A 26883-nucleotide genomic window follows, 5' to 3' on the forward strand; every position below is an offset into this window, starting at 1 on the left:
TTCTACTTGTGTATTTTCTCACCTGGATCAATTAGAATCCACTCTTTGGTCTCAATGTCGAGGCCACAGCGACCTTCAACGAGAGAAATGCCGTCAGTCGGCTGTCGACCATCTAGTATAATGTCACCAGCTAACAGCTTCACAAGAGTAGACTTCCCAACGGAAAACTGGCCGGTTACCATGCATCTCATATCAAATGATTCATAGCTGCCCTTCCCTAATAAACGATTTAACATGGCAGACTGTTGCCCTTTTCCGATGGGCTCTGAAAAAAAAATTAAGTTTGAAAGTTTAAATTTCATCATGTTTGTGAAAAAAAATGTATGCATACACACACTCAAAGATAATTTCTCCGCTGGACAATGTTTCAATAAATTTATCTTAAATAATACTATTAGACAAGGATATATGTTTCTTATGATGCTGGAGATGTGTTATTTACAGCAATGACTTGTGACATATTTCCTATTAAGTCACAGTAGTCTTTAAACAACCTTAATTAGAAGTTTGCTGCCAGCCCTCTCTCTGTCATTAAAACAATAAATGAGTATGTTAATGTTTTGATCTGTCAGAGTGTCGATATGTCAATGTGTTGATTTATCAGTCTATAAATGTGTTGATATGTCCATGTGTTGATGTATACATTTGTTAATATGTTCATATGTCAGTGTGTTAATGTGTTGATATGTCAGTGTGTTAATGTGTTGATGTGTCAGTGTGTTAATGTTTGAATCTGTTAATAAATTGATCTGTTAATGTACAAGTATTATTGTGTTGATCTATCAGTGTGTCGATGTATGAGTGTAAATGTTGACTTTTCAGTGTGTCCATGTGTCAATGTTTGAGTCTGTAAATGTGTCTATATGTCAATGTGTGAATGGTTGAGTCTGTAAATGTGTCTATATGTCAATGTGTGAATGGTTGAGTCTGTTAATGTGTTGATCTGTTGGTGTGTCGATACATCATGTGTTGATATATGAATCTGTTATTGTGTTGATCTGTCAGTGTGTTGATATGTCAACTTGTTGATGTTTGAGTCTGTTAATGTGTGAATTTGTTAGTGTGTCAATATGTTAATGTGTTTATGTAGAAGTCGGCTAATATGTTTATCTGTCAGTGTTTCGATATGTCAATAAGTTAAATCTGTCTGAGTGTCTATATGTTTATGTGTTGATGTATGAGACTGTTAATGTGTTGATCTGTCAGTGTTATGACGTATACGTCTGTTAGTGTGTTGATGTGTCAGTGTTTCAACATGTCAATGTGTTGATATATGAATCTGTTAATGTGTTGAAATGTCAGTTTGCCGATATGTCTATGTGTTGATGAATCCATCTGTTAATGTGCTGATATGTCAATGTGTTGATGTATGCGCCTGTTTATGTGTCGCTCTGTCAGTGTGTCGATATGTCAATGTGTTCATGTATAAATCTGTTAATGTGTTGCCTTTTACAACTGATTTTTATAGTTGGTTCTTATGCTGTACCGTAACAAAACTGTCCCAGGTTAGGGGGTGGTTTGTGATCCCGCTTACATGTTTAACACTACCATATTCTGTATGTATGTGTCTGTCCCTAGTCAGGATCCTGTAATTCAGTGGTTGTCGTTTGTTGATGTGCTACATATTTGTTTATCGTTCATTTTTTTTCTCACATAATTTAGGCTGTTAGTTTTCTCGTTTGAATTGAAACACATTTGTCACTTTGGGGCCTTTTATAGCTGACTATGCGGTATGGGCTTTGCTCATAGTTGAAGGCTGTATAGTGACCTATAGTTGTTAATTTCTGTGTCATTTGGTCTCTTATGAAAAGTTGTCTCATTGGCAATCATACCACATCTTGTTTTTTTATATGATCTGTCAGTGTGTCAACATGGCAATGTATCAATGTATGAGTCTGCTTTTGTGTTGATCTGTCAATTTGTCGATATGTCAATGTGTAGATCTCTCAAAGTGTCAATGTGTAAAAAGTTTTAGAATTGTCAATGTATTAATATGTCCATTTGTTAATAGGTCAACTGGTCATTGTGTCTATCCTTCTATAGGTCAACTGGTCAAGGTGTCTATCCGTCTATATGTCAACTGGTCAATGTGTCTATTCGTCTATAGGTCAACTGGTCAATGTGTCTATCCGTCTATATGTCAACTGGTCAATGTGTCTATTCGTCTATAGGTCAACTGGTCAATGTGTCTATCCTTCTCTAGGTCAATGTATTAATATGCCAAAAACTACTTATTCTGTAAAATCCAGTTGAGCTGATGGCTGGATTCGGTTGTCTACTGAACAGGTTGAGAATGCTATATAAATCGGGTGAGAATGAATTGAAGTTTAATGTAAGATGTTTATTTTAAGGTTAATATGATCTGTAATCAATCAATCTTCATCAATAGCCTACTTTACTTTTCCTATTAATTTCTTTATTTTTTTATTTTAACATTAAATGCAGATATCAAGGTTTCCATATATTAGAAATAAGTAACTATAATCATTCCAGTTTCCATATATTAGAAATAAGAAACTATACATCATTCGGATTCCAGCCAATATATATAATAATTAACATTAGATGATAGACTTGTGTGATGAACCAGTAGGAATGATAGTACCGCCATTGTAAGCAGACATCAAGGTTTCCATACATTAGAAACAAGTAACTATTATTTCAGCCAGTATCTGAATAGTTAACATTAGATGATTACCTCCAACTACCTGTGATTGGGTGTCAGAAGTTACTTCTGGGGATGTCTTTGACATGACAGTCTACAAAAGAAAAACATGTAATAAACTATCATGCCTCATGTGAAAACTTGTCAAATAGCTTCATTGAAGGACATAGAGTGACCTATCGTTTTTAAAGTATGTGTAATTTGGCGATTAGCATCATCAATCTGTAATAAACCATCATGCCTCATGTGAAAACTTGTCAAATAGCTTCATTGAAGGCCGTAGAGTGACCTACCCAAGAGAAAACGAAAACGGGATCCATCGGGATCCCAATGCAATCCCGGTGAAATTGTCGGGATAAGCCGGGATAAGCATCTGGAGGCGGGATCCCATTCGGGATAAATATCTGAAACTGGGATCACATTCGGGATAACTGTCTGAAGCCGGGATTCCAGTCAAAATGAAACGGGATAAATATCGGACACTGGGATCCCAATCGGGGTAACTGTCTGAAGCTGGGATCCCAATCGGAACTGTTTAAAGCCGGGATCCCAATCGGGATGACTGTCTGAAGCTGGGATCCCAGTCTAGTTAAAACGGGAAATTGTATGAAGCATATATTATGTTGTTGAAAATATGTAAGTGTTTCTGTGGTCGGGTTGTTGTCTCTTTGACACATTCCCCACTTCCATTTTCAATTTTATTTTTATATGTCTCTGATAACATCAAGTACAGGTTATTGGTGTTAATAAACAATGCGTATGACACCAAAGCTGTCAGTTGAAGCCAATCACATTTAAGTGTCACTTAATATTCAGTTTGACAGATATTAATAAGTCAGAAAAATGCCGAGATTTTCGTGATAAAAATGGCAGAGCGTCCGAGAAATGTCAACGAGTGTTTTGCCAGAAAAGCTTGGGTGTTTCTGTTGTTCCCCAAGTTCCCATAAGTGCGTTTCTATTAGTTGTCGTCCGGCATCAATGATAAGATAATGATCGACATCGTAAAACTTTGATTTCTCAACTTATGTAAACTGTAAAAAATCATAACCACGTGCTTTGTTTTCAACTGTACTGCCGCGGGACAGTTCGACCCTAGAAAATACTGACTACTGTCCTAAATAATGCGGCCACTATCTTATCCGCATGCACCATGTGCCGATTAATAAAGTATAATTTTCTTATATTTAGTAAAAACTGGCCAGTAATTAATACTTTTATGCGATACCCTTAATTTATTTATAATACCGTTACGGAGACAGATCAACTTGGCCAATATAATTTGGGGCGAGATTGTCACGTCGACGTTTGTGTACTGGTAAAAACGTCATCAAAATTTGTTAACGCTGAATTATGGACAGGACAGAACGAAGATGAAGATGTTTTCAGATAAGTGCATTAATAATTTAATTTAACATGTGTATATGTGCATATAATGATTATAAAAATAATTTATTGAGGAACTATGATTTGTATGGTTTTTATCTGAGCAAATCAACATCAGAAAGTCTGAAAGCATAAACTGAAAATATATTTATTTTTAACATATACAATGAATAAACTCGTTAACTTGTCACATAACAGGCATAAATAGTAGGTATGTCAAAATTTAATTCAGTTGTGTGTATGTTTATTTGGTGAAAATAATAAGTCGCTATAGTTATTTATCGTCAGGGGATAAAAAAAGGGGGAAGGTAATTAATTTGCCAAAAAATTAAAATAACCTTCCAAGACTTCATAATTATTTGGACTAGCTTCCAATCTACTGTATTCTATAAACATTAAACATGCAATAATATTTCTATTGAATTTGTTGCTTCAAAACGTATTGAACAAATGATTCTTTGTGGATTTTTTTGATACTTTTAGGGGATATACTGATCTTTTTAAATGAAGCTTCCAACGAAACAGATTGCATGCAGATATTCCAGTTACCATAATTTACTCAGCAATTCTAGTTGGAAGTACAGAGACAGCAAATTGATTAACAGAAAGGAAAACATGACATGTATCCTTTTGCATAAATAACCCAGGATTCCCAGTGGCAGTGCAATTTGAATTGGTGCATGTATATCCTGCTGGTATTTATTTTTGGGATCCCGCTTTTTTTTCCGCTGGGATTTACATCGGGATCCCGCTTCTTTTACGGGAATCCCGAAATTTATCCCAATACATTTACATCGGGATCCCGCTTATTTAGCGGGAATCCCGAAATTTTATCCCAGTGGGATCCCAATCAAAATCCCACAATATCCCAGTGGGATCCCATCTAATTCCAGCCGGGATTCCAGTGGAATTCCAGATTTATTTTCTCTTGGGTATCGTTTATAAAATTTCGCTTTGGTCTTTTGTGAAGAGTTGTCTCATTGACAATCAATACCACATCTTCTTCTATTTATCATACATCTATCGTACGTAAAGGCCCATTTTTGCCACTGCAAATAAAGATTGTAAGAACAATTTCAAACTTGACTATAGTTTGCACATAATGTTTGGTAATGCTTACAAGATGAAGAAATACACATGTCAGACACATTATTCTGACAACCAGTCTTTATGGAGAAGCAAGGAATACATATTTTAAAGTTGTTGGTTCCACCAAGCAGTTGAGACAACCCACACTTCCTGCCCCCTTGAGGCAGGTACCTTACTCAAAGACCACATACATGGTTGTTGGGGTAAAAAAAAATCTAAATAACCAAAATAAGGGACAAACAAAATTTTAATAAATTTTTGTAATGTTCTGACCTTTTTCAGTTAATTTATATTTTTTTTTTTTAGATTTCGTTCAGAAGCAGTTATTGCCAAGTTAAAAAAACAGTAGTGTTATCAACCATAATGATTATCATAATTGAGAAAATACATAATTTCTTAAAGTATCTGTTACTATATTTGTTTTTATTTCTCCCATTGTTTAATTGCAAATAAAAGCACAAATTCTGGTTTTAGGCTGTTTTCTTATTTTTGTGATTCCATGTTTATTGCTTTAAAGGTGTCAGACCACCAATTCAAAATCCGGATCTATTTCAACAATTTTTTTCAATTTTCACAGCTTTCTAAATTTTTTACATAAGTTTAACTTCACAAAAAGGTGTATAATGAATCGTACATGTATCATCTTTCTACCTGCCAATTCTAATTCATGGTTAATGTCTTGTAGTTAAATACCAACGGCTGAAGGTAACTACTAAACATAGCCCCTGTTTTTTTCTGAAAATCTTAAATAAATATAGTATGGAGTGCATTAATCCTCAATCTTTAATGCAAACTCATAAGCAAGTAAATTATGTCTAAAAATGGTTTAAATATATTTCTCTTTCAACAAAAGTTTTATTTCTGCAAATTGTTTGGTTAGTTTAAGTAAACAATAACATCAAGAGCACTATAATCTATGTATTTTTTTGGGAAGGACTACTTTAACATACTAGAAGAACTTTACATTCTAAATTGGAGTGTATGGATTGGTGGTGTGACATCCTTACCACATGTGTAATCCCCACAGTAATTGTTTTTCCTTCTATTCCATATCACACGTGAGAAAAATTTACTGCACACGGCCTATTTAATGATGATGTGCTTTATTTGTTTTTGTATCACTAGTAACCCGAATTTAACTTGATCGGACAAAAACGCATTAACGCTGTTTAAATGAGATTATCGTCATTTGATAAAGATTGACAAAAATTAAAAATCATTTTTATTTCAATGCATATCAAATCATTTTAATGCCAGTCAAATAGATTCGTTTGCAGTCGTTCAATTTAATTCAAGTTGGCGGTAAGTTACGTCAAACAAATAGGCCACGCCCCCGTTAAACTATTTCAAACTGGTATTAATTCGTTTTAAACCGTGTTGAGACCCGAGCTTTTAACAGGTGAATCACTCAAGCAAAACAACATCGATGTATCTTTCGTTTATTTATTTCAAACTTTATTGACTCTAATATAAATGCGTGTATCATTATTAAAGACTCATTAAAGTCATATACTTCACAATTTAAACAAATGAATGATCAATACACGTTACATATAAGGAATTTGAATAAAACAATACAATATTGATGCACGGTTCAAAAAATTCAAAACTTGTGAATCTGTTAAAAATAAAATAGATAGATGTTTAACATATTTTTAATTTGCCCAAATGCATACATATTCGTTTCAAAACTTGCTGAGTGCTATGAAAACTTGTGACATGTAAGTAATGTATGGTCCATTGCAATGACTTACGAAACTTTAGGTATTCCTGTATATTTCCGTTTCTCTTTTTCTGTCTTACTATAGTGTACTCGTACATTAAATATAGACACGGAAATTAGAGTAACAAAAAATAGTTATTTTTCACATAGTTTAAATCGAAGTATCTTATATTTTCGGTCAACAACAAATATTCCCTAGCTGTATATTGATATATGAAATAGCTTGTAATAAAAACAATGTTGTGTTAAATAATAAAAAATAAAGGTTTATTTAACCAATAAATAAGTAGTTGAACATTAGAACATGTCGTTTTTTCCTTGATATTGCCGAAAATCAGTGATCCGACTGACACGAGCGAACTGACAAAACAACTGATTAAACAATCATAATCTCTTTTTTTATGTAAGTTACAATTAATGTTCCTTATATTATCCATTGTTATCAAAATCGTATATGTTAATTTAGAGCAAAAGATATTATTTTGTCAGAAAATTGATTCGTACAAATTAATTAGAACTAGCTAAGAAAATGACATTTACCAAATAATTAGAAAATTTAAACATTTGTAATACCAAATACTTCATTGTATACTTCTGAAAGGACTTTTCCTCCTGAATATGCATGAAACTTTTGCCACTGGACGTTTAAACAACCACTGAATAATCAATTAATCAATTTTTTCTCTCTCAGTAAAAATGAATTAAACAATATAACTGACACAATAGGTGTCTGTTGTTTGTTTGTACAGTAAACATACTGAATTTGTTTTTATTCCTTATATACAATTTCAAGTACGTATGAAAATTCATACATATTTCCAAACATCCTGACACTACAAATTTCTAGGGGGTGATATTCTCGGGGTTTTACTTAAAACTCTTTGGGAAAATGCAATCTTTAATTCCAATTTGAAACCAAACGGTAATAGATATCCCATGGTTTTTTTTTAAATGCAGGTCTGATATGATAAGGAGATTTGCAAAAATGATCTTAATGGTAGTTGAAATTTTACAGTGCAATCATTTTGTGTCCCTCGTTGTCTTTCATACATATCAATTGGTGTATCCACTGTTTGCTGTTCGTAATCTGTTGTTTATGGCAGTCAGGCCTCGCGATCGGTGTCCAAATTTAAGCCCCCACTTAGGTAAATTAATGATCATTTATAGGGGAGAGGCTATTGTTCTCGATGCAACATTATTTTCCTTCCTGAAATAAAAAAACAGCTTCACAATTTTTTTATATTTTTTCATTTAATCATAAACCGATCCATATATTAAATGATATTTTAAAACTTTAAAACCTATTTTTATGGTAAATATATCTAAATGTCAGGGTAATTTTCTTATCCAAAAATATTTGTTTTTCATTTTTTAAGGTAACAGTGTTATCAGTTATGTAATTTGACACGTGTCTTATAGTTTAGTGATTTTCGGAAAAATTAACGAAAACCGGCACAGGCATTGTTCTATTATCATTTGTGATCTTTTATTGATTAAATTTGAATATATGTATTAAATATCAATATCTATCTAGATCAGACATGTGTTAACATTGTACAGCACCCCTTTTAGTCCTTAGTACTATATTATAACTCATTAGTGCACTTATGAGTCCTTAGTCGTGTTTAGACGCACCATGTTTTGCTCTTTGGTCGGATTGTTGTCTCTTTGACAAATTCTCCATTTCAATCCTCCATTTTATTCAATTAGTTTTGATTTTCTTTATCTCTCTGTTTGATGATTTTACAGACAAAAACAATTCGCAGAATTAATCTAAAAAGGCAGACATTAAACTCTTTCTTCTAAAAACTTTTTGCATTTAAACCTTATTGCATGACATTGAAATAGTTTTTTATTATCAGTTTTAATATATATATGACCTTAATAAAAGTTTCCTGTATAATGATTTTTGAGAAAAAATGTTCTTACTTGATAATTGAAGAATTCGTTCTTTTTGACACATTTAAAATTGCTGCCGTGAATGTTATTTTGCGCGACATCAAACTGTAAAATATCGGAAAAGAAGCATTTTTTTCGAGATTTAACCATTAGCTTAAAGGGAAACTCTGCAAAAAAAAAATCAAAAATTGATATTATGTCCATTCTGTATAAAAATGCTCAAATTCATTGATATTAAATTTTATTCTGCTAGACAAGAGATCACCATCAATTTTAAAGTTAAAGTATCAGTACTCTGCGTGTCGCCAATTTGGCCATCTTTGGCCATCTTTTCCGTTTTAAGCCACGATATGCCTATGAACCACAAAAGACCAAAACAGTAACCTATTGTAGTCGTAATTGCGAGTGGATATCTTGTCAATCGTACGGTTGTATTATCCGACTAACTAATTTGATACGGAAAATGGTTTTTATTTGTAAGTAGCCAAAGTCTGCATGTCGTTTTTAACTGTTTATATGGGAATTGGTTAAAAAGTCATAGTTCAAAGTCATTAATGATCAGTTAAATAAGTGTTCCGTGAAAATTGTTTTCGAAAATCTAATTTGTTCATAATTCTTTTATGTAAATAAACTTATTTTAATAAATTCGGACCTTCCCTTGTTTGATCACCTGCATGGCTAAAGGTATTACTCCCAAAGGTATTGTGAGGTGACACGTCCAGGTATTCAAGCGATTTCCTGTAGGGTGTATAATATACATCTCTGTCTTGCGTGTCCAATATATACTAGTCAATATTACTAAAACTCATACGCTTGTTTATAAATAACATTTCTGGTGTAAAGAATATTATTTATAAAAATCTAAATAATTAAAAAAAAAAGATTTGATAAAATAAAAATCTGTTTACACATTTTTGAATTTGGGAAAATGTAAGTACTCGTCTTGTTGTCAAAAGTGAAGGACAGTTTGAAACATACAAGACATATTGATTTAACAAAAATATACGCACTTGTCTGAAATGTTACTGTGATAATTATACTTTCCTTTAAAACTTTCCTATTTAGGGAACCGTCGTTTAGTAAACTGACTACAAATTAGAAATAAAAAGATACTCGTCCAATAAGCATTATTCACAATTTGCTTGGTGTATCTGGTTTTGGTTTTGATTTAGTTAAATGGCTAACTGTAGCTTTCTTATAAATTGCATATCCCATTCTAACAGCAAACTGGTGTACAAATAACATGTTACATATATATTTTTTTAATTTATTTGTCATGTGTTTGTACTTTTTATAAATAAAGTCTCATGTTACCCCACTTCCATAATTAGCAAGCGGTAACGCCTAAATGTTCGTAAAATTTGTCAATTTCTTTGAAAAAATTAGAGGCAATGATTTAAATTTTAACAACTAAAGTTTCAAGTGACGGGTGTAAATTGTAGGATTGATTATTGGTTGCTTAACGTCCAGTGGCAAATATTTCATGCATGTTCAGGACGAGAACAAGTTAACACTAACTTGAATACAATACTAGGTAGGTTTTGTAATAGAGCCGATCCGGGAAGATGTCTGAGAAAAATGTGGACTGACACTGGACAATGAGGGTATATTATGAGCAATATGTCCCTCATGGCCTAACAAGGCAACTATGTTAATTCTCTTTTAGTCGTTTTGTTTCCGAACTTGTACATGTACATCATTTCCAACTCAAATCACACACAAAAAAAACTACACTACCAGCGAGTACCCATGCAAGCGGAAATTACCACGAATTGAAAATCTAAATGATTTCAAGATCCAGCTATTTCAGTCTCTTTCTGCTAGTTGAATACAAATTAGTCAGTCTTTTGCTTGTAAATTTCGAGAAAATTTTTTGTAACGGAACCAGTCTTACTTAGTGACTAAAGCCAGTCCAAACTATTAGCTTGCGTTTATAGACGTAAGTGGGTACTTGGGACTGGCTTTAATCAGACTCTATTAAACGGGACCTGATTTTTTTTGTTTTTTTTTTTTTTTCCTGATTCCGATGTTACTGTATGTCCTGTGTAAACTTGGTCTAGCTAGCACTTTATTTTTAAAATATTTCCGAAACTATAACGGATTTATGAGACTGTTTACATTTGGAACACATATAATTTTATTCGGCAAAATAACCATGTTAAACCACCTTTTTTACATTGAATTTCCATGCTAACAAACTATTTTCCGTTTGAGTTTCAAAGTATGCTTGTATTGTACTTTTTCGCCTTATTTTATCCGTATTCTCATCCAAATAAATTTGCCTTTTCCATTTTGCCCGAGCGGTGTTTTTGACGACCATTTTAACACGAATAGTTGTACGAATTCCCGTTTTTTTACACATCATCCTAAGTTTCTATAGATACATGTAAGATTTCTATTTTCAAAACAAAATTTAATATAGGGATACAGCGTGCATCATGAAAAGTATTATTGCAAAATAAACTAAGAATGAAATAAAGTGATAAAACTCATTCTATTTTGCATAAGAACATATAGATAAATCGTGCAGATGCTTAAATATTAAAAAGCAGAATATAGATTAAAAGTATATAGTAATTCATTTTTAAAGGTTAAAAATGAGCAGAAGAATTGCTGGAACACGATAGAGCAACCTATGTCAAAAAGTTAACCGTTACGTATAGCATAAAAACTTTGGACACTCTGCATCTAGAAAAAGTTACCATAAAAATGTCAAATAGTTTCCAAAAATATTTGTTTTTATTATTTAATCACTTTGTGATTGCAGAACCTGCTGCATTGGCTTGTATGTGTGAACGTTATTCGATAACGTCAGGAACGATAACTCGTGGCGTAACGTCATAAGGTGTGTCAACTTACTGTCATTACAAGACAAACGCTTTTATAGAAAATAAAGGAATATGGAGTAAACCTACACGGGTCCAGTAATCGCACACAAAGTCAATGCTTAACAAAAATACGAATAATCAATGGTCAGCGTTTTTATTGCTGTTCATCTTTATAGTCGCTAAAGGGTCTTCAACAATGAAAGATTCACTTGTTTACCAGAACAACAAAAAGACACTTGCAATAAAAGATCTGAGAGTACTTAAGTTACTGACAGCTAGTTCACACTCTTACGTTTGAAGTCTTCCTGTCCATCATATCGCAATCGTTATTTTTGAAGACCATAAGAGAATGAATAATTCGATGTTCTGTCTCAGGACCTGCGCATATATATGAAATACTTACCACTGAAAATTGAACCAAGTCAAATCCAGAGTTTTTTCATTTACAAGAACTCGTACGGATGAGGATTAAATATAATCTCTATAATATATTCACTTGTACTTTACCCTTAGGCTGTCTTCGTGTCTTCGTGTACTGTAATTTATGGTTTAATTTACTCACTAGGTAGGTGAAATTATGTATAAAATTAAATTTATTATAAATTGCAAAAATGCATTACGAGCATATTCTATAATTTTAAGTTTGAATTAAGAGTCTAAACTTTTTCAAATATTGAATATGCAACAAAATCTCTGTAATCTTACCCATGTATTATTTATGTTTATGTCAAAGGCGTTTGATTGGGTATTAGTTAAAGGTAGGCGTGGTTTTCGGTAATTTTCCTCCAATCAACTGACAAACATGTGTGCGCTGATGCGTGTAAACTGGCTATTGTAACGGCACGTGTCTTACTCCAGAATCTATCGTGCGTGACCAATGTTTATTGTAAAATTTCTTGTCATGTGAGCAAATTATCAGACATACAAGTTCTAAAGGTTACAACTTAGATTTGCTTTTTGAAAGATTATTTTCGGCAGTGCCCCTGATATACGATGTAAAGTGTTATAAGAAAAACAAGACTTTAAATGAAGGATGCATATTAACAGAGAATATCATAATCTGGGACTATGCCAAATATAATACATGTAGTGTATGGCTCGGATATTATCTATAACATGTTTTGGAAAAATTAAGTGTCCGATAATTTGAATTACCTGATAAGGTTATCTCGATCACTTTCGGCAAAATATTATTGCATGAATGGTAAATAGCTGATTTTTATTTCTAGAAATGATTTGTGACTGTTATAAGTAGAGACAACTATATGCATTCTGGTTTACGTTTACAATGAACACACTATACATTTTTCTGAAATATCAATCATTTTTGGACAGACTTGCTTTTTCCTTGTATTTGTAAAAAATATAAGACGTTTCATTATATTTGAATACTTTAAAAATGCTTCAAAATACTATAGGCCTGTATTGTTGTTATTTTTTAGGGTCAATAGCTCCCCCTCCCCCCAAAGTAAAATAATTGTATACTTAATTTGAATAATTGTTTTAAAACGTAATAGAAATTAAGGTCAGCCAAACCCAAATTCAGCAATAAGGAGTGACATTCACCGGATTTAATTTCTTTTAGCGATTTTGAACTTCTTGTTTTGTTCAATAAATAATAGTGATCTTCTTATCTTGTTCAATAAATAATAGTAAAATTTGCTTTCCATATACATGTTTGACTTCCTAAATAACACTAGGAAATAAAATTTGTCACAATTTCGCTTTTGTCGTCTGCCCAAGTTAGTTTAATAAGGTATTGTAATATGCACGTGAGATATTTGTCACTGAATGTTGAACAAACAGTAACTACCCACCAATCCATCAGTGATTGCGATACCTCTGTTACATACCCGTCATTTTGTCACATGTTTGGTACTATTCTTTGAACAAAGTTCGTGTTCTAAGCCGAATTCGTCCTACATTATTATTGTTCTTGTCAAGTAATACATTCCTTGAACTGGTTTAAATGTTAAACTAAATCCTATGAAATCTATTTGGTGCATTGATTTTTTTTAAACACAATTTTGTTAATTTGAGCGTGTCAACACCTAGTCTAGTAGTGATTTCGGTTTGTATTACCATACAACATATTGGTATAGTAAGTTATTGTTTCATTTTACATGTTTACCATTGGTGACTTCAAATAAAATGTGTTGCAGGTTGAACTAAGCTATACGAAATTTTAAAATTATATCTATATATATTCAAACTAAAGGATCTAAAATTTAAATTATGTACGTTTAAACTATAATGAATGCGGAGCGGGGGTATTGCACGAAGTCATCCAGACTAGCCGAATTATAAATCCTAGCCTCCGTACTTTTATGATACATTGATGTCAAATGGACTACAGTTAAAAGTTACATTTACTACCAATCCATGCAAAATAGTCAGATGTATGTTCCAGAGTTTATAATGCACAAAGAAAAGGGTTATGGTGTACTTTTGAACTAAGTATGGTTACCATACGCCTTCATGTTACAGAAACGACCAACGTACACTACAACAGAATTACGATTTCAGTTGTTATAGTTCACACACCAATTAATTGGGCTAGTTTGAAATCATATTCAAGAAAAGTTGTAAATCTTGAATATTCTGTAACATCTGTATGAAGCTTGATTGAGACGTAGATTCACACAGATACCGATCATTGTTATTTTTTCTTCATTTACACAAATGAATGTTGGGGATTCGGAATATGGCAGTTATACGTGTATTCTCAGTTTTGAAGCATTATCGAACTAATACGACTTTCATCTTTAAAATTTACTTTGCACTAAATATCTACTAAATGACATTACATAGGAATAACTTGTGGTGTATTCATGTATACTAGTATGTAATAATAATAAAAAGAAACCAACAGCACTATTTGACGAAGACGAAATTAAGGATTGAATTTTATTTTAACGTCCAGTGACATATATTACAATGATGTCGAAACACAACTTGAAATTGACAATAGGTATTCATAGAACCGTCGCTTTTCCAAAGAATTCACGCTTAGTTGCGATTTCACGTGCTATTTCACAACTTCGGGTTCGCATTAGTTATATTTGTACAAAATAACTAACAATAAAAAAATTGTGATGATCTCTTTAACTGTTCTTGAAAGTTCTAGTTTTAATATAAATCTGTGCCATGATTTTTCTATGCTGTATTTGTACTTTCGACGAAGCAAAGCAAGTTCGATCTAGACCTGGACATTTATGCATTCAACACTATTCATTCGTTGTACAAATTTATTGTAGAACATGTAGAAAAATCCGTCTTTTAGGATAAAAAAATCTACTTTGTTAACTCGGATAGAAAACTTACAATAAAGTTCATCCTATTGAAACACGAACGAGGACTCCATTGAGAACACCTTGGATTGAAAGATTGCAAATCTACTGACCAATGAAATGCTTTGGATTTAGAACGCGGACCTCAACGAGAACACCTAGATCGATAACACACTGTAATATTTAGACCATCGAACAGATAGCGATAATTCCAGACTTCTTCTTCTTCTTTTTCTTTTAGTTCAAACAGAGACATATATATGTCTCTGGTTCAGATAAGGTCACAATATAGAAGAATACATGCTGTCAAGGAATTGTATATGAGGAAGTGTATATTTACAATCCTTTGATGCTGTTGTACATGACAAAGATTTAATAAAAAATTGAATTATTCATAAAAATATGTATTACAATTTAAGTGTTTCTATTTTGAGATTGTGATTAAAAATATGCATTTTATGTACTTGTTTTGGTTTCGATTTGTTTATTCAAAGCTCGCGAAAACAGCTGATCTCTTAAGCCGGTAACAGTACAGTGGTAGATATTCACAGATTTTTTTTACATAAAAACACACTATTACATATACATGTGACAATAATAATGTGTCTGTTTTTTAAACCAGTTTAGACTTAGTGTGTATATGTCTCCGCTGATAATAATTCTATGTTAGATAAACATAATTATTTTGAATTAAAAGTTGTATAGTTATCAATAAGTACATTTTCAAAATCATTTATTTATTTAGACTTGATGAAGATCTACATGATTTAACGAATAAATATAAGAAGTGGTGTACTTGCCAATGAATTAGATCACCGTACAGCCTTCAACAACGAGCAAAAACCTAACCGCTTAAACATTTATAAAATTTCCCAAAATTACAAATATGAATTCAAACAATTCAAACAAGAAAACTATCGGCCTGATTGATGTACAACGCTTATAGAAAAATATAAACAACAACGACAACCACTGGTAACAGAAAAAAGGGTGTTCAAACCATATGTCCCAATTGAAAAATATTTTCGTCAAACAAACGGGAGTTCTTATCTACAGTACAAAACCCGGATCCGCCACTGTACAGTCTCCTGGCTAGTATACCTGTAGGATAGTCAAAGATATTGGTGTAAAAAAATATTTTCTTTATTTATGTTTTTATTCCATTCAGTTCTTCAATTTATCGATTGATTAATAAAAATATCAAATCAATAATTTTAGTTAATCTACTAGTAATTAATGTCAGTACGATCTTTTTGATAAGATTGTAAGGCCTGTATTGCTATATGGCTGTGAAATTTGGAGATTTAGTTTTATTGATGCAATAGAAGGTGCATTTCAAGTTTTGTAAACTTTTCTTAAACTTGAAAAAGTCAACCCAAGCTTTATGGTTTATGGAGAGTTATGCGCTTATCATATGTCAGTATTTGTGGAACACCGTATGGTATCTTTTTGGTCTAACATTGTAAACAGTTCCGATAGTAAATTATATAGATGTATTTATAAACTCAGCGTAGATGGTGGATTTACTTTCGATTGGTTGATTTGTATACAAAATATCTTAAATAAATATGGATTTTAAAATATTTGGTTGAATCAGAGTAGCTATAATTTTAATCCAAAAGGGTTAAAGTTGAGCATTAAACAGAGATTTTTTTTTACCAATTTCAGCAGACTTGGAAATCAGAAATGAATATTGTCCAAAAGTATTATGTTAAAAACTGATTAAAGAAAACTTTGAATTTGAAGAATATTTAGACTTATTACGTTATAAAGATAAGATAACGTTTTGACTGGAAATCATTGGTTACCTATAGAAACCGGTAGATGGCGTAGAATCATGAGACAGGAAAGGTACTGTGTACTTTGTAACTCTCAAGAGATAGGTTGATGTATTTCACTATATTCTAAACTGCACAGCTCTAACAGAAAGTAGAAGACCTTTTCTTAAACCTAACTATGTAAGCCGAGTAAATGTTTCGAAATTGGGCACTTTATTTATTTCAAAAAAATATTGTGTAATGAAAAATTTGTGTAAAATAATTTGAATTATATATACATAAAAGTATTTTCTCCAGGCTGATCACCAATCTCTCATTATTGTTGCTCGTTTTGTGCAAACTTGTCATGTGCAAAATCTGTATGATAATATAAAATGTGAAAATATCTTTCTTTTTACCGTTAACTTGGTTTTATAAGCAATAAAGAATCTAAATTAAATAATACAATTAATTTTATTTAATTTCTGGATTTAATTACCTTAAATTAAAGGATGCGAAAAGATATATTAATGTAACTTTTTCAAAGTTCGAGTTGATCAATTATTGATTTAAGTGAATAAATCAAATTTATTTTCTCGAGGAATAAATCAATTCAGGAACATATATATTGTTAGGTATACTGTTCCCAGATTGAATAGTATACAAATCCTAGTTCTTATATTATAGTAATAATTATTCATCGGCGAAAAAGATAGTATCTTTATTGTGTTGGAAGAATCGTAAAAGTGTTTTATTTTCTAAATTCTATTTATTTACTCCGACATCGTAGAGTTTAAAATTCTTTTTTTTTACCATAATGGACTTCATATTGTGTATTGAACTGAAACACGAACGCGGACCTCAATGAGAACACCTGGATTGAAAGTTTGCAAATGTGCCGACCAATGAAATTCATTTTACTATGTAACGCGAACTTCAACAAATGCACCTAGATGAAATATTGTGTATTGAATTGAAACATGAACGCGGACCGCGATGAGAACACCTGGATTGAAAGTTTGCAAATGTTCCGACCAATGACATTCATTTTGATATGTAACGCTAACTTCAACGAAAGCACCTAGATGAAATTTTTTATGTATACGACAATTAGGTTTTTATTTAGACATTACCGCAAAAATATAGTCAATGAAAATTATATCAGAGCAACAATGCATAATTGTTTCTTTTCCATTCTTGTTTATTTTAATAATGCTCATGTTGATTTTAATTTGGTAGGTAGACTTATATACGTAAATATACGGATTTTGTTTAAATGCATTTGACGTAAGAGAATATCGACTTAGAGCAAGTCAATGTCGTAAAAGTTAAATCAACCAACCCATCGTTATCACAGACTAAAATTTATCTTATATAAACAGAATATATGTTCATTTATAGCAAGACTGTTTGTACGTCACGGTGCATGACAGCACAATTCACAATTTTCGAATTGTGCTGCTTTTCCACAATTAACGCCCGTTTCGCGTCAGTGACCGATATTACAATTTGACACAGTTTAAAAAGTTTATTGGGCGGTTCCTTCATTTACAATGTTGTGCAAGACTTAACTGTTTATTAAATTCAACAAATGTCAACATTATCTTCATTAATTTTATTATTTAACACACCATTGTTTTTATTACAAGCAATTTCATATATCAATATACAGCTAGAGAATATTTGTTGTTGACCGAAAATATAAGATACATCGATTTAAACTATGTGAAAAATAAATAATTTTTGTAAGTTACTTTAATTTCCGTGTCCATATTTAATTTACGAGTACACTATAGTAGGACAGAAAAAGAGAAACGGAAATATACAGGAATACCTAAAGTTTCGTAAGTCATTGCAATGGACCATACATTACTTTCATGTCACAAGTTTTCATAACACTCAGCAAGTTTTGAAACGAATATGTGAGATAAGGATCTACTGCATTTGGGCAAATTAAAAATATGTTAAACATCTAACTATTTTATTTTTAACAGATTCACAAGTTTTGAATTTTTTAAACCGTGCATCAATATTTTATTGTTTTATTCAAATTCCTTATATGTAACGTGTATTGATCATTCATTTGTTTAAATTGTGAAGTATATGACTTTAATGAGTCTTTAATAATGATACACGCATTTATATTAGAGTCAATAAAGTTTGAAATAAATAAACGAAAGATACATCGATGTTGTTTTGCTTGAGTGATTCACCTGTTAAAAGCTCGGGTCTCAACACGGTTTAAAACGAATTAATACCAGTTTGAAATAGTTTAACGGGGCCGTGGCCTATTTGTTTGACGTAACTTACCGCCCAATTGAATTAAATTGAACGATTGCAAGCGAATCTATTTGACTGGCATTAAAATGCTTTGATATGCATTGAAATAAATTAAAAATGATTTTTAATTTTTGTCAATCTTTATCAAATGACGATTAATCTGATTTAAACAGCGTTAATGCGTTTTTGTCCGATCAAGTTAAATTCGGGTTACTAGTGTATGTTTTGAAAAGGTTGTGCAGGAAAGTTAACGTTACTGAGTTTACTCATTTCATAGAGGTTTTATCTATGTAAGTGGCTTTGTCTACCTGCTACATACTGAAAGCTTTAAAATCTATACATAGGTTGACAGCATACTAAACATTTTGTTAAGATGTGCTTTTTGTTTTAGTATATGATTATTACATATTTGCATAAACATGTAAATCTTTTTTTCCTTACAGAGATACACATTATGTATACATAACAGGAGATGATGTGATGTATATACCTAGGAGATACCAAGTTGATGACACTTACAAGGAGATGATGTGATGTATATACCTAGGAGGTAGCAAGCTGATGACACTTACAAGGAGATGATGTGATGTATATACCTAGGAGATAGCAAGCTTACGATACAAAAAATAAGAGACATCCAACAGATGAGACACTGATTTCAAACATTTGTCTTTCACATATGCCAACATCTGTATTAGGCAACAAGCTTGGAATTGTCAACTTACCGGGTACATTGTTAACTGACAACAAATACTACAATGACATCGAAAACAACAGGCAACCATTTTATTGTAACTTCAATGTACCAAGTCTTTTGTGTCTCTAACAATCTTTGACTATTTGTAAATATCTCTTTTTAATTATGACAGAATATTTACCTTTAGGAAGTCGATCACTTCTTTCTTCTTCCTTTTTTTCTCTTCAGGATCATAGCTTTCTATTGTCACCATATCATAGGGAGTCTTACCCTGAAATACAATCAAAAACTCTTTTATCAATCATACAAATATTACATCTTCTTTAAATAATAGACAATTGTTGTACTAATTTTACAATACTTGACATAAAACCAGTCAACAAATATGAAGTGACCTAATAAAGAGATACATGAACAAATTAAAATGTCAATTGTTTTTTAAACAATTGAGAGGTTTTTCCTTTTGTAATGTAAAATACATGTTCCAATAGACGTAGAATGTATTGAAAAGTTCTTACACAGGTTATGCCCCTTACAGAAAGGTCAAATTTCTTCGGTCATATGTAAAAAAGTTGCGCCTTTTCCACCTCAACGTTTTTCACTATTTACTATTTCTGTAAGTACAATCGTTTTTGAGATATCGACTAAAAAGTTGTACGGTCAAAGGTCAAGGTCAACCTTAAGAAGCTTTAAAACACACTGAAAATCCTTTAAATAAGGTCAAAAACACACAATTCGCTATATGGGACATGACCTTGACCTTTGACCTTTTGACCTTTGTCAAGGTCATTAGTCCCCTATGTCATTGCTAGAGACCCCATGGTTCTAGGACCTTTAGTTATATAGTAAAAGCTGATTTTCTCTTTTCAGAAACCTAAAACAGGGGTTATGCCCTTACAGAAAGGTCAAATCTCTTCGGTCAAAATGTAACAAAGTTACGCATTAATGACCCAAACATTTTCCACTATACAACACTTCTGAAAGTATTAAGGTTGCTGAGATTATCCCATAACCAGGTGTTAGGTCAAAGGTCAAGGTCAACATACACATTTGACCTTGAGGTATTTTTCAAAGTCACATGAATTGATGATGAATGGTGAAGATCCTAGATGTCTACGGCTTACGGTTTCTTAGTTTTGGTGGCCAACTGACACTGGTTAATTTTAATAGGGGAATAACCCTACCAATGAGTCGTTGAATCTTTTCGATCCAAATGTAACGAAGAACCAGGGTCTGGTCCTGAACAAATTTCACCCTTCGTTTTTTTTCTACCTATTACGGTTACGGTGTTCAAAGTTTGGCGGAAAAAGAATATTAATAATAATAATAAACAGAAGAAATACAGTAAGGTCTTTCCCCTTTTTGAAAAAGGAAAGACCTTAATAATTAAGATTTTACTGTTTAAGAACATGAATGAACTAGACATCATTGAGTTGGGAGCCATCTCTGTGGGCCCAGCTGTAATTGTGTAAGTGTGGTATCGTCCTGAATATGCATGAAATATTTGCCACTGGATGTTAAGCAACCAACAATCAATCAATGTAAGTGTGGTAAAAAATTTGTATCTTTACCATAGGACATGGAGATGTCAACTGAAGCGAAAGTTTTTGACCTTGACCTTTGACCAAGGAAGTTGTACATACATTATGACACATTCTCTGGTGTTTGTTAATATACATGTCAAGTATAAACTTTGAAATCATAACGGTTCTCAAGATATAGCGCGAACATAATCTTGACCATAGGACATGGGTTTGTCAACTGAAACCAAAATTTTTACCTTGACCTTTGACCTAAGAAGTTGTACATACATTATGACACACCCTCTGGTGTTGGTTAATATACATGTCAAGTAAAAAAGTATGAAATTATAACGGTTCACTAGATATATAATGGACACAATTTGTTACTGACAGACGTACAGACAGACTGATCACTATAGGGTGACCCGTCACTAGGCAGGGCCCTAATTAGTGTAGTATGTAAATTAATACATTAAAACCAAAAATACTGAAATAATAAAGTTATATTTATTATAATTCGACCATCTGGTTTACATTAACTTTTGCCTGTCTCATTAACTTATCATGAGGGTATTATTATTCTATGCTTTATTGACAACCACTATGACACATGAGAAAAAGGCTGACACATGTTACTTTGGAGTGTCATTATTCTTGCTTTATGTTCGATTCACATGGACGATGAGAGCATTTTCATTCTAGTACTTGCTTTATTGACAACCACTATGCTACATGAGTAACAGGCTGATGTATGTTTATATTGTGGAGTGTCATTATTTGTCTTTTGTATTCAATAGACAATGAGAGTAGTATTATTCTAGAACATTTTACATGCTTTATTGACAACTGCTACAATGTACTATGACACATGAGTAAAAGGCTGACATATGTTACTGCAGAAAGTCATTCTTTTGTGTTTTTTGTGTTCCATTCACATAAACAACGAGAGCATAATTATTCTAGTACATGTTTTATTGACAACCACTGTGACACATGAGTAACAGATTGACATATGTTGCTGTGGAGTGTCATTATACGTGTTTTCCACTGAGTGATGAAAGATATGTTGGTAGTGTATGATTGGTGGAAGGTAAGATTGGTTGAAGATATGTTGGCAGTGTATGATTGGTGGAAGGTAAGATTGGTTGAAGGTATGCTGGTAGTGTGATTGGTGAAAGGTGTGTTGGTAGTGTATGATTGGTGGGAGGTATGTTGGTGATTGGTGGAAGGTATGTTGGTAGTATGATTGGTGGAATGTGTGTTGGTAGTGTATGATTGATGGACGGTACGTTGGCAATTAATGATTGGTGGAATGTGTGTTGCAAGTGTATGATTGGTTGAAGGTATATTGTTAGTGTATGATTGGTGGAAGGTATATTGGTAGTGTATGATTGGTGGAAGGTATATTGTTAGTTTAAGATTGGTGGAAGGTGTGTTGATAGTGTAAGATTAGTGGAAGGTATGTTGCTAGCGTATGATTGGTGGAAAGTATGTTTGTAGAGTATGATTGGTGGAAGGTATATTGTCAATTTATGATTGGTGGGAGGTCTGGTTGTAGTTAATGATTGGTTGAAGGTATGTTGGTAGTTTATGATTGGTAGAAGGTGTGATGGCAGGGTATGATTAGTTGAAAGTATGTTGGTAGTGTCTGATTGATTGAAGGTATGTTAGTAATTTATGATTGGTGGAAGGTATGTTGGTAGTGTATGATTTTGGTAGTGTATGTTTGATGGAAAGTATGTTAGTAGTGTATGATTTGTGGAAGGTATGTTGGTAGTGTGTAATTAGTAGAGGGTATGTAAGTAGTGTATAAATGGTGGAAGGTATGTTGCTAGTGTATGATTGGTGGAAGGTATGTTGGTAGTGTATGATTGTTGAAGGTATGATGGAAGTGTATGATTGTTGGAAATTGTGTTTGTAATGTATGATTGGTGGAAGATGTGTTTGTAATGTATGATTGGTGGAAGGTGTGTTTGTAATGTATGATTGGTGGAAGGTGTGTTTGTAATGTATGATTGGTGAAAGGTGTGTTTGTAGTGTATGATTGGTGGAAGATATGTTCGTAATGTATGATTGGTGGAAGTTGTGTTTGTAATGTATGATTGGTGGAAGGTATGTTTGTAATGTATGATTGGTGGAAGGTGTGTTTGTAATGTATGATTGGTGGGAGGTGTGTTTGTAATGTATGATTGGTGGAAGATGTGTTTGTAATGTATGATTGGTGGAAGATGTGTTTGTAATGTATGATTGGTGGAAGGTATGTTGGTAATATATGATTGGTAAAAGATGTGTTTGTAATGTATGATTGGTAGAAGATGTGTTTGTAATGTATGATTGGTGGAAGGTGTATTTGTAATGTATGATTGGTGGAAGGTGTGTTTGTAATGTATGATTGGTGGGAGGTGTGTTTGTAATGTATGATTGGTGGAAGGTGTGTTTGTAATGTATGATTGGTGGAAGGTATGTTGGTAGTGTATGATTGGTGGAAGGTGTATTTGTAATGTATGATTGGTTGAAGGTGTGTTTGTAATGTATGATTGGTGGAAGGTATGTTGGTAATGTATGATTGGTGGAAGGTGTGTTTTTAATGTATGATTGGTGGAAGGTGTGTTTGTAATGTATGATTGGTGGAAGGTATGTTGGTAATGTATGATTGGTGGAAGGTGTGTTTGTAATGTATGATTGGTGGGAGGTGTATTTGTAATGTATGATTTGTGGAAGGTTTGTTTGCAATGTATGATTGGTGGGAGGTGTGTTTGTAATGTATGATTGGTGGGAGGTGTATTTGTAATGTATGATTTGTGGAAGGTTTGTTTGCAATGTATGATTGGTGGGAGGTATGTTTGTAATGTATGATTTGTGGAAGGTTTGTTTCCAATGTATGATTGGTGGGAGGTGTATTTGTAATGTATGATTGGTGAAAGGTGTCTTAGTACTGTATGATTGGTGGAAGGTGTGTTTGTAATGTATGATGGGTGGAAGGTTTGTTTGTAATGTATGATTGATGGAAGGTGTATTTGTAATGTATGATTGGTGAAAGGTGTCTTAGTACTGTATGATTGGTGGAAGGTGTGTTTGTAATGTATGATGGGTGGAAGGTGTGTTTGTAATGTATGATTGATGGAAGGTGTATTTGTAATGTATGATTGGTGAAAGGTGTCTTAGTACTGTATGATTGGTGGAAGGTGTGTTTGTAATGTATGATTGGTGGAAGGTGTGTTTGTAATGTATGATTGGTGGAAGGTGTATTTGTAATGTATGATTGGTGAAAGGTGTGTTTGTAGTGTATGATTGGTGGAAGGTGTATTTATAATGTATGATTGGTGGAAGGTGTGTCTGTAATGTATGATTGGTGGGAGGTGTGTTTGTAATGTATGATTGGTGGAAGGTATGTTGGTAATGTATGATTGGTGGAAGGTGTGTTTGTAATGTATGATTGGTGGAAGGTGTGTTTGTAATGTATGATTGGTGGAAGGTATGTTTGTAATGTATGATTGGTGGAAGGTGTATTTGTTATGTATGATTGGTGAAAGGTGTCTTAGTACTGTATGATTGGTGGAAGGTGTGTTTGTAATGTATGATGGGTGGAAGGTGTGTTTGTAATGTATGATTGATGGAAGGTGTATTTGTAATGTATGATTGGTGAAAGGTGTCTTAGTACTGTATGATTGGTGGAAGGTGTGTTTGTAATGTATGATTGGTGGAAGGTGTGTTTGTAATGTATGATTGGTGGAAGGTGTATTTGTAATGTATGATTGGTGAAAGGTGTGTTTGTAGTGTATGATTGGTGGAAGGTGTATTTATAATGTATGATTGGTGGAAGGTGTGTCTGTAATGTATGATTGGTGGGAGGTGTGTTTGTAATGTATGATTGGTGGAAGGTATGTTGGTAATGTATGATTGGTGGAAGGTGTGTTTGTAATGTATGATTGGTGGAAGGTGTGTTTGTAATGTATGATTGGTGGAAGGTGTATTTGTAATGTATGATTTGTGGAAAGTTTGTTTGTAATGTATGATTGGTGGGAGGTGTGTTTATAATGTATAATTGGTGGAAGGTGTGTTCGTAATGTATGATTAGTGGAAGGTGTGTTTGTAATGTATAATTGGTGGAAGATGTGTTTGTAATGTATGATTGGTGGAAGGTGTGTTTGTAATGTATGATTGGTGGAAGATGTGTTTGTAATGTAATAATTGGTGGAAGGTGTGTTTGTAATGTATGATTGGTGGAGGTGTGTTTGTAATGTATGATTGGTGTAAGGTGTGTTTGTAATGTATGATTGGTGGAAGGTGTGTTTATAATGTATGATTGGTGGGAGGTATGGTTGTAGTGTATGATTAGTGGAATGTGTGTTTGTAATGTAATGATTGGTGGAAGGTGTGTTTGTAATGTATGATTGGTCGAAGGTGTGTTTATAATGTATAATTGGTGGAAGGTGTGTTCGTAATGTATGATTAGTGGAAGGTGTGTTTGTAATGTATAATTGGTGGAAGATGTGTTTGTAATGTATGATTGGTGGAAGATGTGTTTGTAATGTATGATTGGTGGAAGATGTGTTTGTAATGTAATAATTGGTGGAAGGTGTGTTTGTAATGTATGATTGGTGGAGGTGTGTTTGTAATGTATGATTGGTGTAAGGTGTGTTTGTAATGTATGATTGGTGGAAGGTGTGTTTATAATGTATGATTGGTGGGAGGTATGGTTGTAGTGTATGATTAGTGGAATGTGTGTTTGTAATGTAATGATTGGTGGAAGGTGTGTTTGTAATGTTTGATTGGTCGAAGGTGTGTTTGTAGTGATCGCTAGGTGATCATTGTATTGCCATGCTTTGATTGGTGATCCCAAAGCACATTGTTTGAATTATGGTATATCAGTTTTTATGACTCACGTTAATAGTTGTTAATCAAGTGACTACACCATGTTGATTACTTTGTTTGGTTGTCATTGTTGATCAGTTTGTTGACATCATATAAAGTGTGGTTTGTCTACACCATGTTAAATACTCTGATTATTTGTCTGTGTTGATTGGTGATTTAAAGTGGTCTGTGGGTTGGTTTGATTAATGTTTGTAAATCAAGTGACTGTACCATGTTAAATACTTTGATTTTTTGTCTGTGTTGATTGGTGATTTAAAGTGTGGTCTGTTGGTTGGTCTGATTAATGTTTGTAATTCTAGTGACTGCACCATGTTAAATACTTTGATTATTTGTCCGTGTTGATTGGTGATTTAGAGTGTGGTCTGTGGGTTGGTATGATTAATGTTTGTAAATTTAGTGACTACACCATGTTAAATACTTTGATTATTTGTCTGTGTGTTAAGATTTGATTGGTGATTTAAAGTGTGGTCTGTGGGTTGATATGATTAATGTTTGTAAATCAAGTGACTGTACCATGTTAAATACTTTGATTATTTGTCCATGTTGATTGGTGATTTAAAGTGTGGTCTGTTAGTTGGTATGATTAATGTTTGTAAATCAAGTGACTACACCATGTTAAATACTTTTATTAGTTGTCCGTGTTGATAGGTGATTTCAAGTGTGGTCTGTGGGTTGGTTTGAATAATGTTTGTAAATCAAGTGACTGCACCATGTTAAATACTTTGATTATTTGTCTGTGTGTTAAGATTTGATTGGTGATTTAAAGTGTGGTCTGTGGGTTGGTTTGATTAATGTTTGTAAATCAAGTGACTGCACCTTGTTAAATACTTTGATTACTTGTCTGTGTGTTAAGATTTGATTGTTTATTGAAAGT

At 32.8% G+C, this 26883-nt stretch overlaps 3 protein-coding genes across 5 annotated transcripts in view; all 3 read right to left on the reverse strand.

The window, feature by feature from the left end:
* Positions 1-261, reverse strand: part of LOC139482690 (uncharacterized) — a 37012-nt gene extending 36751 nt beyond the window's left edge. Inside the window, exon 1 of the mRNA XM_071266758.1 lies at positions 23-261. Coding sequence (XP_071122859.1) covers positions 23-236 — 214 coding nt within the window. The 5' untranslated portion in view covers positions 237-261. The remainder of the gene's footprint in view (positions 1-22) is intronic.
* LOC139482692 (RUN domain-containing protein 1-like) overlaps positions 1-26883 on the reverse strand; it is a 726769-nt gene that overhangs the window by 361054 nt on the left and 338832 nt on the right. The gene's annotated exons all lie outside the window — the stretch shown is intronic.
* LOC139482537 (fibronectin type 3 and ankyrin repeat domains 1 protein-like) overlaps positions 2640-26883 on the reverse strand; it is a 40278-nt gene continuing 16034 nt past the window's right edge. The window contains exons 6-7 of the mRNA XM_071266450.1: positions 19793-19882; positions 2640-2759 (exon numbers count right to left, since the gene is read on the reverse strand). Coding sequence (XP_071122551.1) covers positions 2640-2759; positions 19793-19882 — 210 coding nt within the window. The remainder of the gene's footprint in view (positions 2760-19792; positions 19883-26883) is intronic.

The sequence above is a fragment of the Mytilus edulis genome, chromosome 7 (genome assembly GCF_963676685.1).
Source record: "Mytilus edulis chromosome 7, xbMytEdul2.2, whole genome shotgun sequence".
Lineage (NCBI taxonomy): Eukaryota > Metazoa > Mollusca > Bivalvia > Mytilida > Mytilidae > Mytilus > Mytilus edulis.